This window comes from Artemia sp. Qi Xiang Cuo, chromosome 17, assembly GCF_049724085.1.
Source record: "Artemia sp. Qi Xiang Cuo chromosome 17, ASM4972408v1, whole genome shotgun sequence".
NCBI lineage: Eukaryota > Metazoa > Arthropoda > Branchiopoda > Anostraca > Artemiidae > Artemia > Artemia sp. Qi Xiang Cuo.
Window position 1 is genome coordinate 17,212,907 of NC_142810.1, and position 17,875 is coordinate 17,230,781.

Genomic DNA, 17,875 nt, shown 5'->3' on the forward strand with positions numbered 1-17,875 from the left:
AAATCATATTTACGTCATTTAATACAGGGCTCATACATTAATAATCCTTACCAACTAAATAAATACAATTACTTGGTCAAAAAACTTTATCTTATGTTCTACGAAATATGTTTTTATGTTACGAAATCTTATGTTTAATAAATTTGTCAAATACCTTGTAGATAATTTCAAAGACCACACTGCCTTTCCATGACGATAAATAATCGTCACGGACGATTATTTACTGATGACGGTCACTGCATATGTGACCGAAATATGTAGTAATTTTGTGAAATTTATCACTGTTGATTAAAAGGATTTATCCCTGTTTGAACTTTTATTTATCAAAAACGTTATAAAATTTTTGGCGAGAATATCCGTGGTGGGAATATGGATAGGACAAGCAGATACTATAATGGCATCAGACAATCAGTTTTTGTTTCACAAAGTCTTCAGACTCTTCAGAACAATTCCTTATTCCTATAATCTTTCAATTTCAACAAGCCATGACAGGTCGAACCTAGCCAACTAATCATTAAAGCTAATATATTTTTATCCATTCTATTCTTTGCCTTACAGGACGACCTGACAACAGCAAAAATTATGGACTGAGTTCAAGAAGTAATATAAAAAACGCTTTTTCTTTCTGACTAACATCTTATTTGCTTTCAAAGGAAAGTGAAAAAAAATCCAATATTTTTTCAGAATTACGATACAAAATTAAGAATTTCGTTAAGATATTTTGACTATATAATAGCAACAGTCGTATTTTTAAAGCAGGCTTCACTGCACCATCAATTGCATGAAGATCTGCTGTTGTCACGGCAATTCCATGTTACTGGCTCAGTGGATGGTTAGCCACTTCAATAGAAAAGCATTTTTCATATGTAACATAAAATATGCAACAGCAAATAACCTTATGCTTAAGTTGTGGTTTTAGAAAAAAACGGCGTCATCTAGCGGTCCAAATGAAAGACTTGGTCAAAGCGATGAAAGACTTGAAAGCCTAATTAGAGCAAAGCTAAAACGGATAATTTCTGTGAGAGGCAAGGCTGGCATATGTTTTTCAGAGTTGCATAAAAATGATTATTTTTACTTCTTTAAAATGGCATATTACCCTCGGCAGAACTAGGGCATTCACTGGACCGGTGTGTCGGGCACTGGTGGTAAATGGACGACTTGGACATAGCATTATTAGTATATTGACATTCCCCTTCCCTTGTTGCCGCGAAAGCTCTGGGTCTCTATCTTCAGCTTTCAATATGTAAGAACATGGCTGACAAGAATCCTAATGATCATAAATAAAAATTTACCTTCTGCCTTAGAGAATAAACTGTCTCCCTAGAATAAGGAATATGTCTGTTTTCTTGTATCAACGTCCTATCCCTTTTTTTAACATGAAAGGCAGTGTCAGCAACTCAACCTCATCCTTAAGCATCATATAACAGAATCTACCGTGTAAAACAAAATCCAAGATGGTCCTTGCACCAAAACCAGTTTCTTACTCCCTCCCTATGATAAAAGGGGTTTTTCCCCGTCTAACTATTTGCTAACAATGTTAGCTAACAGGTATTTGTTTGGACAGCGGAAACAGAATTGTTAGCTAACATAAATAAATTCTCCAACAAGCATTCGATTTGTTAAAGATTAAATAAAAAAACAAGTTTTTTTTAACTGAAAGTAAGGAACGACATTAAAACTTAAAACGAACAGAAATTATTCCTTATATGAAGGGGACTGTCCCCTCCTCAACGCCTCGCTCTTTACGCTAAAGTTTTTTTATTGTTTAAAAAGATAGAGTTGTGAGAAAGTCAAACTTTAGCGTAAAGAGCGAGGCGTTGAGGAGGGGACAGTCCCCTTCATATACGGAATAATTTCTGTTCGTTTTAAGTTTTAACGTCGTTCCTTACTTTCAGTTAAAAAAACTTGTTTTTTTTATTTAATTTTTGAACGTTTTTGAATTAATGCAGGTTTTGATTTTGGCTCACCGTACATGAATAATTAAAACAAGATTTGCATATTATATTTGGTTAAATGGCTTTCTCGAAACTTGTTTAATTTTATTTACGAACGTTTTTATTAGTAATAAATATACGTAACTTAGAATTAACTTACGTAACGACCTTCTATATTCATAAATTTTTAACACGTATATTAGGGGGTTCGCCCCCTAGTCAATACCCTGCTCTTTAAACTATAGTTCGAATTTTTTTTCCAGTTCTTTAAAAATGACCTCTTAATCACAATCAGTTGATCAGTTGAAAAACTTGTTTTTTTTTATTTAATTCCTGATCTTTTTCTTTAATAATGCTGGGAAATCCGGCGCCCCCTTCATAGCAATGCCCCTTCCCCCTGAAAACTTCCTTCATGGAAAGATCCTTCCAGATAGCCCCCGACCCGCTCCGTCCCCCCCCTACCAGACAAAAACTCCTCTGAAAAAGTCTGTATACTTCCAAATAACCAATACTATATGTTAACATGGAGTAAAGTTCATAACTTTCAGCCCTCCCCCTGGGGCCGTTGGGGGATCAAGTCATCCTAAAAGACATTTTTATCATATTTTCGACCATGCTGAACAAAATGGCTATCTCAAAATTTTGATCGGGTCACTTTGGGAAAAAAATGAGCGTGGGAGGGGGCCTAGTTGCCCTCCATTTTTTTTTGTCACTTAAAAAGGGCACTAGAACTTTTAATTTCCGTTCAAATGAGCCCTCCCACGATATTCTAGGACCACTGGGTCGATACGATCACCCCTGGGTGAAAAAAAAAAAAAAAAAAACAACAAACAAACAGACAAATAAACACGCACCCGTGATATTTCTTCTGGCAAAAAATGCAAAATTCCACATTTTTGTAGATATGAGCTTGAAACCTCTACAGTAGGGTTTTCTAATATGCTGAATATGATGGTGTGATTTTCATTAAGGTTCTATAACTTTTAGGGGGTCTTTCCCCCTTTTTTTGAAAATCAGCCAAATTTTCTCAGGCGCGTAACTTTTGATGGGTAGCTCTAAACTTGATGAAAGTTATATATTTGAAATCAGCATTGAAATCTGATTCTTTTGATATATCTATTGGCATCAAAAACCTGTTTTCTAGAGTTTCGGTTACCATTGAGCCGGGTCGCTCCTTACTTACAGTTCGTTACCACGAACTGTTTGATATTCCATAACAATGTCAGCCAACAGTTTTTCTTTGAACGGCGGAAACACTATTGTTGGGAAAATTGTTAGCTAACAGCTTTTTGTTTGGACGGTGGAAAAATCCCTAAAGTATACGTTCGTTCTTTTTGGGTGGACTGACCCAAACAACAACAAGACGACGCTCATTCACAACGAGATGGTTATGTTAAAAAGGAGAGAGGGTGTCAGTCGACCCAAAAAACAACAACGTTCGTGTACACGGTATATTCTATAATATGATGCTTAAGGATGGAGTTGAGTTGCTGACACTGTTTTTCATGTTAAGAAAGAAGGATGTAGGTACAAGAAAATAGACATATGCGGGAGCGGGGGGGCAGCAGCGACAGAAGCGCAATTTCACGTTCGAAACATTTCCAATGTCTTTATTCTAAAATATTCTATTCGAAGTCATCTATTAACAGTGAGGTTAAAAGATTCTATTGTCATCTGGAACAACATTCTCATCATGATTGCCAAGTTTTGTGACAATACTAGTGATTTGAACAGATTATTTCCTTTTTCTTTGCCAACTCAGATGCTCGTGGATTTTATGAAGGGAAACAAGACAAATAAATGGGTCGCTGAAAGAACAAAATTCCACATAAAAGACCGCGACATTCATTTGGAAGAATTTTCCAAACAAGATATTACTGATTAAAAGGTGCATTAGAAAAAAATAATAATAAAAGTTGAAAAAAAAAAAAAAAAAAAAAAAAACTGACAATAAGTAAAATGAGAAGGTCAAAATTTTCAACCCATAAGTTTCTTTTACACGGTAAATAGATGTTAGCGGCCCGCATGGCTTAGTTGTGGTAATTAAGAAGGCAATACGTGACATTTTTGCCAAAAAGATACACATGGATTGTATTCTTAGACTCAACAAGTTTTATCGATTAATTTTATTTTTTTTCCCTATTTTATTGAGTTTTTTTTATTGTGTCTCAGACAAAAGCCAGAAATGGAGTTTTACACATCAACCTTTTGGCCACCCTAAGAAACTACAATAGTGACAGTATCAATGCGACACTTGGGCCTTTCGAAAGGTAGAGGAATATTGTATTATATTTTCTTGAGGAATCGTTTCAGGACATTTTTATGTAATCGCTTGAATTGATGATCTTAGTCATTTTGTCATCCTTCATCCGCAAAACTTGACCTAGCCATCTCAACCTTTCTCTCATTATCGCCCTAGAAAGTGGGATACAACCACATTATTCGTCCTGCTAACTGTTTGAAATACGGTCAGTCAAACGGGTACCCAAGCGTATCCGTGGACAATTCCTCTGGAAAACATCCTCCTTCGTCTTTTGAAGCGCCCACGTTTCAGAACCCTACTTGAACACTGCCATCATTGTAGCTTCTAATATTCTAATCTTGGTTCACAGACTTATCTTCTTATTCTACAAATTTCTTTTTCAACTTAAAAAAAAAAAAAAAAAAAAACAGCCGGGCCCTTGGCTGTTTTACTTTTTACGTCTTCACTGCATCCACCATCTTAACTACCCAGGTTAGTGAAGCTATCCACTTGATCCATCTTCTCGTTACCAAAACTCTTCACTGTCCTTTATTCCTAGTCTAAGGGACTAGTCTTCTTAACATAAACTTTCAAACCAATTTTTGCACCCTATTTTTGAACTTTCAAAGCTTTCAAAAATTTATCTGTTTTGCTAATATTTGTTATCTAAGACACTCAAATCATTTGCATAATCTGGGCCTAGGAGAGTTTCGCCTTCCCATTTGGATCCATACCTTTCCCTAGCCCTTGTCGTGTTCCTTAGGACAAAGTCCACAAAAATGATCCACATAAGTGAGGATAGAACGCAACCCTTCTGAACTTCTGATTCAATACAAAACCAGCTACTAACCTCATTTCCTGCCTTAACCGCAGCAACACTGTAAACATACACAGCACAAATCACTTTAATGTATTTGTCTGGTATATTATACAAGTATATAACCTTTGCTAAAACACTTCTATTGGCTGAATCAAACGCTTGCTCATAATCTATAAAGCTAAAGACTGAAGGGATTTGACGAGTCAGGCACTTCTCAATTATTAATTTAAGAATAAAAATTGGTAAACACATCCTCCCCCTTCCTAAAACCACATTGCTCTTCTCTTAAAACTTTAACTACAGAATCTTTGAGCCTAAAAAGTCTCATCATACTAATTAACTTCCTATAGATCAACTAATTTTTAAATAATTTTGTATTAGCGCAGCCGTTTACGCTTATAGATTGGGTCCCTTGCCTGAGACTCTAGGCGGGTGTTCTAACACACAAGTATTAGTTCAATAAGAGTCATAGTTGCTCCCGCCGTTTACCCAAAAACTTGGAAAACTATAGGTGTACCCGACTGCATTCAAGTCGAGGAGACTTGTGGCTACGTGTCAATCCTAAAACACCGTAGCCCGCCCGAGACTCTAAGAGGGCGAGCCTATTAGGCTTAGGTCACTTGTCCGCCTCTGAGTCCAGGCAAATTCAGTTTCCCGTTTTGCATACAAGTCCAGTGGACATTGTCCGCCATGAGTCAACCCAAAAATCTCCATCATCCCCATTAAAATTCCAGTAGGCTTTCCCAGTAGGCGAAGCTAATATAATAAAAATACTTTCAGTTGCCCAATTATCTTCAAAGTCCCGTGGACATGGTCAGTCATAAATCTTCGAAAATCTTTCATTTGGGGTCTCCAATTGCCTTCAAATGGCTCATAGAAACTCATAGACTATTTGAATTTCCCTTATTCCATGACTACCTTAGTCCTGCCCTATGATGGATGATAAGACTATCCATCAACAAGTGAAATGACATCATTTTTATACAATTCTGAAAAAGGCTTCTGCCAGCTTTGCCTCTTACACTATCTGTCTTGGCCTTTTTTTCAATTAGCCATAGCTCTTAACTTTTTCATCACAGTCCACCAACGTTGATTTTATTTCAAACGTTAATCCATCCGCTCTTTACTTAATTTGTCTCTCGCTTAGACTATCTGTCTTGCTTTTTCTCCAATAAACAACATTATTTATGACTGGGAAAAAGATATTTTTCTTGATAGTTTAATTTAGAACGTTTTTTTTCTGGATTTCGGACTATCTATAGGTACGAGAAATGTGTCTTTATATTTGTTTCGCCAAATCATAACGAAATGGTGAAGATGAGTAGAGAGGTCTGCAGGGGAGAGACCTTCGCGCAATCAACTTTTACAACTGGTTCGTTTTTAGTTTTAATGTTGCCCATTACTTTCAGTAGAAAAAACATGTCTTTTATCATTTAATTTCTGATCATTTTTTAAATAATACCGGGAAATCCGGCTCCCCCTCCATGGAAAATTCCCTTCCCCAACGAAAAATACCCTTTCCTAACGAAATTCTCCATGAAAAGATCCTCCCACTGCCCCCCCCCCCCCGATGTCTGTATACTTCCCAATAGCCAATACTATTTGTAAGCAAAGGGCAGAGGTTATAGCTTGCAGCCCTTCTCCCAGGGACTGTGGGGGTCAAGTCATCCTCAAAGATATAGTTACAAGATCTTCCAACTATGCTGAACAAAATGACTATCTCAAAATTTTCATCGTGTGACTTTGGGGAAAAAGGGGCGTTGGAGGGAGGCTAGCTACCCTACAATATTTTTTCACTTAAATAGGGCACTAGAACCTTTGATTTGTGATCAAATGAGGCCTCTTCCGATCTTCTAGGATCACTCGATCTACACGATCACCCCTGGAGAAAAAAAAAAAAAAAAACAAAAAAACACGCATCCGTGATCTCTCTTCTGGCAAAAAGCGCAAAATTTCACATTTCTGTATATAAGAGCTTGAAACCTCTACTGTAGGGTTCTCTAATATGCTGAATCTGATGGTGTGATTTTCATTAAGATCACTTGATGCTTTTGGTATGTTTCCCCTTTTTTTCAAAAACTGGACAAATTTTCTCAGGCTCGTAACTTTTGATGGGTAACATTAAATTTGATGAATTTGATACATTCTGATTAAGAATCAAAACTCGATTCTTTTGATGTATCTATTGTTATCAAGACTCAGTTTCTTAGAGTTTCGGTTACTATCGAGCCGCATCGCTCCTTACTTACAGTTGATTACCACGAACTGTTTGATTACTGACTTCTTAGTCCAAGGTACGTTATTTTTTTATTGCCAAGAGTTCAATTCTTATTTCACTCTCAACTGCGTCGCGCGCTTTTTAATTTTTGAAAATTTGGTTATTTTATTTGTTATTCTTTTTATCTTTTTATATTATGACCTATAAAGTATTTTATAATTATGACCTATATTTATGACTTCTGTATTTTGTATTTTCTGACTGCTACCTGTTGCGTTTCCTTACAGTGGTAACTATATGTTGTTATTGTATTTTATTTTTGATTGACTAAGAAATGCGAATTCAGCCCACTAGGGCTTGTAATAGTCTTTTGCCAATAAATATCTATCTATCTTTACCATGGACTAAATTTTATTATGAAAAAGACCTAAAAGAAAGTGTTTTTTTCCTTTGGCAATGCTGTCTGTAATCACGTCAAAAGACAAGCAACTGCCATCTCATGTTCTCATGGACAACACATAAAATACATTTCTGATTCACCTTTGTCCCGTAGTCACCATCAGATAACCATAGCGGATAGGAGTAATTGCAGAGGTAAACAACGTTATTTATGACTGGGAATAAGATATTTTTCTTGATAGTTTAACTTAAGATGTTTTTTTCTGGATTTCGGACCATCTTTAGGTAAGAGAAATATATCTTTATATTTGTTTCGCTAATTCATAATGAAGATGAGAAGAGAGGCTTGTACGGGAGAGACCTTCGCGCAATCGACTTATTAAAACTGTTTGCGAAATTTACGTAACGGTGGAGAGTATTTCCCGTTCTGAAACCGACATAAAGCGAATTCTCACCTCATTAAATCAAGAAATCCTAATTGTTTGGATTTTCGGAAACGATTCTGGTTTAACGCATTTTAGCCAGGGTCGTTCTATGAGGGAGGGTAGGGGCTAGTTTCTCCAGGCACCGTATTAAGACTTTTAAAAAGATGATTGCGGTAGTCTGTTGCTAGTTGAAACTTTTTGGGGAGAGGGGGAGGTAATTTTGTCAAGGGTACCACCAGCCCTTGGAACTCCCCTTTTCCCAGCTTTACCCTCCACGTGGAGGTATTGACTAGAGGGCGAACCCCCTCATATACGTAATAATTTCTGTTTGTTTCAAGTTTTCATGTTACTCTTTACTTTCAGTTGAAAAAACTAGTTTTTTTCATTTAATTTCTGATCGTTTTTCAAATAATGCTGGGAAATCCGGCGCCCCCTTCATAGAAATGTCTCTTCCCCAAGGATACATCCTCTATGGAAGGATCCTCCCCCGTAACCCCCTCCTCCGACACCCCCTTCTCCATCATAAAAAAATCCCTTCTGAAACGTCTTTATACTTCCCATTAACCAATACTATATGTAAACAATGGGCAAAGTTTATAGCTTGCAGCACTTCCTTTGGGAACTGTTGGGGATTAAGTCATCCTCAAAGGCATATTAATTTGATTTTTAACAATGCTAAACAAAATGGATACTTCAAAATTTTGATTGGGTGACTGGGAAAAAATGAGCGCGGGAAGGGGCCAAGTTGCCCTCCAATTTTTTTGGTCACTTAAAAAGGGCACTAGAACTTTTAATTTCCGTTCAAATGAGCCCTCTTACGATATTCTAGGACTACTGGATCGATACGATCACCCCTGGGGAAATAAAAAAAAAATAATAATAAATAAATAAAAATAAAATAAACCCGCATCCGTGATCTTTCTTCTGACAAAAAATACAAAATTCCACATTTTTGCAGATAGGAAACTCCCGGAGGAGGGTTTTCTGATACGCTGAATCCGATGATGTGATTTTCATGAAAGTTCTATGACTTTTTGGGGGTGTTTCCCCCTTTTTTCGAAAAGAAGGCAAATTTTCTCTGGCGCGTAACTTTTGACGGGTAAAGCTAAACTTAATGAAACTTATATATTTGAAATCAGCATAAAAATATGATTCTATTGATGTATCTATTGGTATCAAAATTACGTTTTTTAGAGTTTCGGTTACTATTGAGCCGGGTCGCTCCTTACTTACAGTTCGTTACCACGAACTGTTTGATTATTAAATTTTTGTTGAACTTGGAACACGCTCAATGTAAACCAGAAGATAGTCCTATTCAGCCAATGTGGAGCAAGGCCGTAACCAGGATTTTTATTCCGGGGGGGGGGGGGCTTACACAAAAAACCCTCAAAAAACGCATAAAAAATTTGTTTACATTTATTTTGTTACGTTTTTACGAGTCAGACAAACATTTCGGGAGGGGGGGGTCCAACCCCCCCCTGGGTACGGCCTTGATGTGGAGCAACTATAAAATGAAAATTCACCTCATTAGTGTCCCACCCTCACGAGAACTCAATATTTTTAATATACTTCTAGTAATGTGCCAATATGTTTTGTATATTGTCAGCTTTTTGGATCCTCCCTCCCTTAAAAATAAATTACAGTGATCTTACTGAGGATGAACGTCTAAAGAGGTGTTTTTAAGGGTACACGCACAATTCAACTGAGGGAAACCAACTCGTAATGACAAACTGGCGGAGGGATGGAGAGGGTATTGGCAGACAGAAAATTATAAATGCAGTTTGAGGTGCCGTCGGCGATGTCAACATAATAGAAAGGAGACACATATGATGAAAATGGTGATATGGATGATTATGACGATGTTAACTGCGTTATGACATTAAAGTAGATGTTGCTGTGACATTAAGGCCGTTCTTTTGGTCATCATTGTGCTAAGATCTTACTTCTTATGCAGTTTTTATGCAAATGTCTCATCATTCTGCTCTGTTCAGAGGTCTAAGAACCATGATGAGAATATCATCAAAGTTCTCTCATCATTATTCTATATGGCAGAAAAATGACATTCTTTACACTTTTTGCTAACACCAGTGAGAGCTGTAAGATCTTGTGCTAAAGAACGGGGTTATCGCCCTCGTAGGAGATTGAGAGAGACATTAATACAGCCTGTTAGTATCTGCAATGTTTTATTTACCTATAATGCGTAAAAAAATTGCAACCCATCTATAAGGCTGTATCCAGGAGGGGGGATTGGGTTTGACCCCCCGTCCTCCCCAAAATTTTGGCCGACTCGTATAACCGTAACAAAAATGCATGTAAACAAATTTTTGATGCGTTTAATTTTTTTGTTTTTATAAAACCACACCCTGAAAAAAATACCCCCCCCCCGAACACAATCCTGGATATTTCCTTGTTCATCTACCATAGGATTGTTTCTGTTCATTTTAAAAGCAGCGGTTGATTGCAGAACTAAACACTTTGATATGTTTAGAAAATTTCGATCTATTCAATTTGCAGAACATTGATTCCAATATTATTGATTTCACAAATGATCTTATTATGTGAAGCCAGGACCGTTCAAAGGTGTGGGCTACCAAGACAAGCTGCACCGGGTGTCATGATTGCGAGTGATTTTTTCAGAGGACTTCATTAGTCATTTTCTAGAAAAAAAAAACTCCCGAAGGTGGGAGGGGGCAACACTATTTTTTCCTAGGTGCCACAATCCTAGGAACGACCCTGTCTGAGACGTCAAACAAGTTTTTCGTGCGAATTTGCAGACTTCTTAAGCAAATCTAAGAAAAAAGAACCTGTAGACATACTTCGATTTATTTTGTTTGGCTCTAAGCTCCTCAACGAGAGCTTCACAAATGCCAAGAGCTATGGTCGATTTCCAGAAAGCAGCTTCTTCACTTCCAGCAAGATATTCACAAATAGTATACAGTTTCCAGATCAATGAAAATTCTTCACTGTTTTGTTGGCTCAGCCATTTCAATTTTCGACCATTGGAAGCCATTCTACAGGACAAACACTTGTTATTGGCTTAATCACAATTGGATTTAGCTGGCGTCGAGATTTAGCTAAGGCTAGACTCGCTCATAGTCATATTAATCTGATTAGCCACTTCTGACTAGTTCAGAAATAGACTTTTCACCTAAATTCATAAACAGGTTTTATTTATCACTGTTCGTGGTGACGAACTGTAAAGCAAGGAGCGACTCAGATTATTATTAACCGATACTCTAAAAAAAGCATAAATGATAACAATTAATACATCAAACGAATCGACTTTTATGCTGATTCCAAATATGTACATTTCATTAAATCTAAAGTCACGTATCAACAGCTACGAGTCCGAGAGAATTTGCACAATTTTCGGAAAAAAGGGGGAAATGCCCAAATAAGGCAAGTAATCTTGATGAATATCACACCATTGAATTCAGCATGTCAGAGAACCCTATTGTAGAGGTTACAGGCTCCTACTTAGATAATGTGGAATTGTACATCTTTTCAAGAAGAAAGATCACGAATGTGTGTTTATATATTTTCTTCTTTTTTTTTCTCCAGAGGTGATTGTATTGAACTGCTAAACAATTTTTTTTTTCTATCGGAAAGTTCATGGCAACCGACTGTAAGTAAAGACCCTGGCTAAAAGTAACCGAGATTCCAAGAAAGGAGCTTTGATAACAATGTACATAGGCTGCTTTAAAAGATTCGGCTTTTTGTGGTGTTTCCAAATATATGAATCCATCAACTCTAAAGCTAACTATCAAAAGCTAAGAGCCTGAGAAAATATGGATGATCTTCGAAAAAAGGGAGAAACACTCCCAAAAGGCCAGAAGATCTTGATAAAAATTACATAATCAAATCTAGGCGTATCAGAGAAACACATTGCAGAGGTCTTGAGTGATTATCTATAAAAATGTAGAATTTTGCTTTGTTTCGAGAAGATCACGGATGCGGTGTTTATTTATTTGTTTGTTTCTCCCAGGGGTGACTGTAACGGACCAATAGTCCTAGAAAATTTGAAGAAGGCTATTCTAACGGAAATTAAGAATTCTAGTGCCCTTTTGAATTATTAAAAAAGATTGTGCCACAACTAAGTGGTGTTTTCTACCATTTTGTGAGGCTAAACTACGATTTTGCCCAAAAGAGGGCCAATTTACTATCGACAGAAAATCCTGAGCTAGCCAGTCGATATGAAATTACGGAAAAATATATATATTGGGTTTCCCAGTTCCAGGGGCAGTGGTGCCGCGCGATGGCGCATTCATTCCCAAAGAGTCAAATAGTCCATGCAAAATAAAAAGATAATTGACATTTATTTTCATGGTTAAGAGACATTTTTTTCAAAGTTTCATTTATCTATTTTGATTCATCTGACGTTTAATAAAATTATGTATAGATGTATAATTAGGCATCAGCTATTACGGAGGAATGCCAGTGAGTCATTGTGAGGCTTAAAATTGCGGAAATGATAGTTTATTTGGATAATTGATTTGCAATTGGTAAACTTTGGATTACTTGGATAATGCCTTATTTCGAAAAGCAACAACACTAAATCACTGGAGCTTCGAGAAAACATCGTATAACCATGCAAATCGTGGGAAATTTTTGGGTAAGGGTTTAGTTGCACTAAAAAAAAAACACAATGAAACGGGTAATAAATGCTACAGACTCCATTGGTTGCCTCACTTTTATTATATAAAATAGAAAGTAGCTCCTCAATAAACCATTCTCCGCCATTTTGTGCTGCACAATCAATTTTCGCCCAAATTAGGGCAAAATGGCATAAGACGCCAAAAAATGATGAGATAGCTATTAGGCTTTCAAGTATGCAAAAGCCTTATGACAATCCACCAGTTTCCAAGGTCACTCTTTCTCTTACCCAATGATTCGTTTCATTCTAAAGCTCATAAATATGCAGTCTATCATTTACTAATAATTAAAAAATAAAATGCGGACAAAAAAAGTTTTAAAAAACTTTTCTAAACAACATTCTAAAGGTGAGGAGGGTTACCACCTCCCACTCGCTGCACTAAAGTTTAGCTTGCACTTTACTGAAAGCTTATTATAGTGTAACAAATATAGCCGGTTAGTAATTGCTATTACTTTTTTTGTTTTTGTTTTTTTTTGTCTATGCTCATAAATGAACTAATAACTCTTATGCATTGAAATTCTTCACGATGTTTAAATTTTAGTAAATTAAACATTTTATTGTTTTATAGCACTTTCGAATACACCACAGATTACTTTGAACCCCGGCAGATAAAAAATAAAAAAAGCAACAGAAATCAAAGCAATGTGAATAGAAGAAAAACCACAAGAAAACACAAAAATAGAGCCTGGTAGATGGTGTTGCATACTCGTAAACCACGCTTAAACAAATTAGCGCTTGCAATTGCCTTAGAAATTAGCGCTTCTTCTAAAGCAAACTACACAAAGGAGTAGACGCCGTGATTCTGGGCAGCCTACGGTTATACAAATTCCCTCGTAACATTCGTCTCAGATGCCAGATGAGGCGGAAAAAACACCTAGTTCTGCTGCACACAAACAACACGAAGGAGCGTGTCCCACACAAATTAAAATACTAATTATAATTAAAGATAATAATCCCACTTTTACCCGCACTATCTTAATTGTACTTACAATTCCACGAGCACAGCATAAATATATATACGAACAGTAGCAAAAGGTTTCTTCAAAAATGATACACACTATAGATCGCTGAATGGGAAGTTCCCAGTACGTCAGAGCAATAGTTTCAGTTGATACTTGGCATTCGATCAGATCATTCCTGTCGTAATGCGCTAATCATTTGTCATTGCGCGTGCGCGAAGAGGCGGAGTCACGAAGAGAGGTCTATATTAATGTGTTTCAAAAATCTTTAAAGCAGCGTTCACTTGCGGGTCTAGCTAGAATCCCATGTCTAGCCAGACTTCAATATCTAGGCAACGACCGTTCACACGTAAAATTTGGTGCTTAGCTAGACAAGGCGCTTGGCTAGACTTTGAGTTCTAGACTAAAGAACTCAATGTCTAGGATTTTCGATTACAGTCAATCAGAATGTGTCAAGTTCCACTATTTTCATCATCCATGTTTACATTTTTAAAATGAAATAATTTTTTTTTCTCTTTAATTGTTTTTTTTTATTTTAGGTGAATAGTCTACACCAGGCATAATTGTTAAGCCCACTAAGGCAGTCGCTTGGCTCGTCTCAGCCATCATTTTCTTAAAGTAGAAACATAGATTATTATTTTGAAAGTTTTGCTTGCATAAGCTCTCTTGATAGGCTACTATGGCTAGAAATGACAATTGTAATCTATTTGAAACTAAATTTGTAGTTTTGGCAAAGCACCGAACTTTACTTGTGAACGGTCGTTGCCTAGACATTGAAGTCTGGCTAGACACGTGTCTAGACATATGATTCTAGCTAGACACACATGTGAACGCCGCCTAATAGAAAGCATAGGAATTTCGCTACTATTAGTATATATATTTATCCTGTGCCCACGAGTATTTAGCTTCAAAACTTAATTTAATATAAAAAATTGCACTTTGAATGGTCCCAAATTGAGACCATTGTTTCTCATCGTCAAAATAATACAAAACTACCCTTCACTCACTCTTTCTGCAATGAATAATTTTACTTTTTTGTTTTAAACTAAATAGTTTACCTTTTGATTTTAATTTGCCATATTTGCTATTCTGAAATTGTTCAAAATCAGAAATTCTTATAGAGAGGGCAGCCAAAACACTGATAAGTTAAATGCAAATGGGACACTTGGGTATTAGTTTGAAACATACAAAAGATGCTGAAAATCTACAAGCATTTGAATAGTTGAACTAGAAAAATCCGACGGATTTCCAATGGCATCTAAGTAAAACAACAAGGCATACAAAGTATTAAGCATGAGATGTAGATGCGGCTACCAATCATTGTTAAGAAGTTAATGTTTTACATGCAAGCCATCCTATCTGTGTTTAATTTATGAATGGTCAAGACTGATATAAAGCCTTAAAAGAAAGCTTTTTGCACATAGAAACTACTACATAGTTAGCATGCAATTCTTTTATGCATTTAAGTGAGTATAGGTCACAGGGATAAGATAAAATAAGGTATTAAGGTACTAAGCCCTAAGGATTTTTTTCGCGTCACCTTCAGCACAAAATTTCCCACTATAACAATCGTTTGAAGTAGTTGATGCAAGAAGGCCAAGAAGTAGCTCATCAGAATTTTCCCCCGGCCCAATTTGAGATAGCTCGTGGCACCGCAGGAGAAAATGGCCAATCCATCCTCCTGAACATCGCACGTTGGGCAATTTTTCTTTGCTTCAGTACTTTCCCAAAATTTTCAAAAGTGTCTTCCCCCGGTGGCAGAAAGTTTGCTCTCAACTGGATCCGTAAAGATCCATATAAGCGATATGCACTGTGCAGTCGCTATTGATTCTTTCTCATGTAAATATAATTATATAGAGCTTAGCGCTTAGCGCGTAATATACGCTATTATATTTGCAAGTAACTGACTATATGATGTTTGCATTGAATTCTGGACGAATCAAAATAGTTTGTTTTTGGATTTTTAGCGTTTGCAAAGGTGTTATTCTTCTTTTTTTATCCGAATTTTGTGACGAAAACCGCAGCGGTTTTAAAATTAAGGCTTTAGTCCTGTTGTCCCGGAAGCTTATCAAAATAACCATAATTTTCATAACCTAAAGGAAGAAAAATTCGGGACTGTTATAAGCACTTCCTGACTAAATGTTTCTTCTAGTTTTATAAAGGCAAATATGAAATGCAGCGTTCATATTACCAAGTTAAAAAAAAAATACCAAAAAAAACTATATTATGTTTAATTTTGCCTATGAAAGCATTTCAGTTCACTTAAAAAAAAAAAAAAATATTTCCATTTAAAATCATCACATATGGTCTGCTTTTTTTGTTTAATCTTACTGCAAAGCTCAAATGACAGTTTTGGGTATCGTGGTAATTTTAGTTCTGGTAGTAAATACACATGTTTACAAAAATAGTTCCGTCCATTAAATATATTTATTTTATTGGACACTCTTTTATATATTGTAACAAGAAAGAAAATATAAATGAAAGTTTGTATGAAATAAAATGAACACTCTTAGAATTTGGGAAAAACCCCGTTTTTCATGTACTTGTTGGTGCGGACACAGCCAACAGGTCTGTGACGGAAGGGGGGAGGGTTAAACCCAAAATTTCCCTCTTTTGAGGGATATCACTAACTTCAGTTATTTTCACTTACTTTTGTTTAATTTCCAATTACTTTCTTTGAAATCGTCAAGAAAAGAAAGAAAACAATTATTTACAAAATACATTTTTTAAGTGGCAGACTTGTAGTTTCTTGCACTTCTTTGGCCAAAAAGCGTATTAGCTGCCACAAATAGGAATATATCCGTTTTTAGTGCTTGATACGCTTTTTGTGGCAAAAGTGTCTTCTGAGGTGGTTTTCCTACTCCAAACGCTCTCCCTTTGCCGGCCCATTATAAATGAGGTCAAAAAATTGCACTAACGAGTTACGATATTCTTAGGCAACAACATGCAGGATGCTTTTTGATCCTAGTAATTTAACCCTCAATTCTATCATAGGCAGCGCGCTAGCGCTGCCTAAGAACGATGTGGGCACAATGTGTTTTTTTTTCTCCATACCCGGGCACTTCGTATCGAAGGAGTTATTGTAGAAACTTTAAAAAGGGCTCATTCGATTGGAAATTGGAGTGGCCAGTGACCTTTTTAATAGTCGAAAGTGATTGGTGCGAATCTAGCCCCCCCCCCCACGCCCATACCTAACTCCACCAACTCCAATAAAGGGTTTGAGATAGCCATTTTATTCAGCATAGTTGATTTACATATAGAAAATATGTTTTTGAGGAGGACACTCCCCCACAACCCTCAGGGCAAGGATTTTAAGTTATGCCCTGGGGGGCATATAAGGTTTTTATATAAGGCGTTGTCGTAGAAACTTCAAAAAAGGTTCATTCGATTGAAAATTCAAAGGGCTACTGCCCTTTTTAATAGTCAAAACTGATTGGAGGGCAACCCGCCCCCCCCCCACGCCCATTATTCCTCTAAACACATCCAATCGAAATTTTGAGGTAGTGATTTTGTTCAGCGTAGTTAATTTACAAATAGAAAATATGTTTTTGAGGAGGACACTCCCACACAACCCTCAGGGCAAGGGTTTTAAGTTATGCCCTGGGGGCATATATGGTTTTTATAGAAGGCGTTGTCGCAGAAATTTCAAAAAAAGCTCATTCAATTGGAAATTCAAAGGCTAGTGCCCTTTTAATAGTCGAAAGTGATTGGAGGGCAACTAGCCCCCCCACGCCCGTCATTCCCCCAAACACATCCAATAAAAATTTTGAGATAGCCATTTTGCTCAGTGAAGTTGATTTCCTCATAGAAAATATGTTTTGAGAAGTATACTCCCCCACAGCCCTCAGGATGTGAGGGTCACCCCTATGCCTATGGCAGGGGGTCACCCATGTGACTCGGTTAATTATTTTAATTTCTTCTTTTTTTGGGTATCATTTATTTATTAATGCTGATTTTTTATAGTTTCACTCTTAGTAGATAGTTTTGTTTTATTTTTGCTAATTTTTTGATTAATGGATCTCTTAACTTATCTTATAAAAACTTAATTTGTTTAAAAATTTTTTTTAATTAATTGAAAAAAGGACAATGTTTAAAATCTAAATGCATCTATGTTTAGCACAGGACCACACAACTGGAATCAGCTGCCTATCTGTAGTATGTGACCATATATTTTATTTAGAATTTGATTTTCACGAATAATGGCAGGAAGAGCGGGGTTTTCTC

General features: G+C 36.5%; 2 protein-coding genes across 6 annotated transcripts in view; one reads left to right on the top strand and one right to left on the bottom strand.

Moving 5' to 3' along the window:
• LOC148941960 (required for meiotic nuclear division protein 1 homolog) overlaps nucleotides 1–17,875 on the bottom strand; it is an 81,554-nt gene that overhangs the window by 11,849 nt on the left and 51,830 nt on the right. Inside the window, exon 5 of one of the 2 annotated variants that reach the window (XM_089103662.1) lies at nucleotides 10,855–11,049. The exons of the other annotated variant lie outside the window; for it this stretch is intronic. Within the exon in view, the coding sequence (XP_088959788.1) occupies nucleotides 10,855–11,049 (195 nt within the window). The remainder of the gene's footprint in view (nucleotides 1–10,854; nucleotides 11,050–17,875) is intronic. 2 annotated transcript variants of the gene reach the window in all.
• LOC148941961 (cysteine sulfinic acid decarboxylase-like) overlaps nucleotides 1–17,875 on the top strand; it is a 46,717-nt gene that overhangs the window by 6,864 nt on the left and 21,978 nt on the right. The window contains exon 1 of one of the 4 annotated variants that reach the window (XM_089103661.1): nucleotides 7,698–7,808. The exons of 1 other annotated variant lie outside the window; for it this stretch is intronic. Coding sequence is in view for 2 of the 3 variants with exons in the window: in XM_089103658.1 (XP_088959784.1) it covers nucleotides 7,867–7,898 (32 nt within the window). In the remaining variant the exon portion in view is untranslated. Of the gene's footprint in view, nucleotides 1–7,697; nucleotides 7,899–17,875 lie in introns of those variants that run through there. 2 more of the 4 variants (XM_089103658.1, XM_089103659.1) reach the window with 2 other exon arrangements.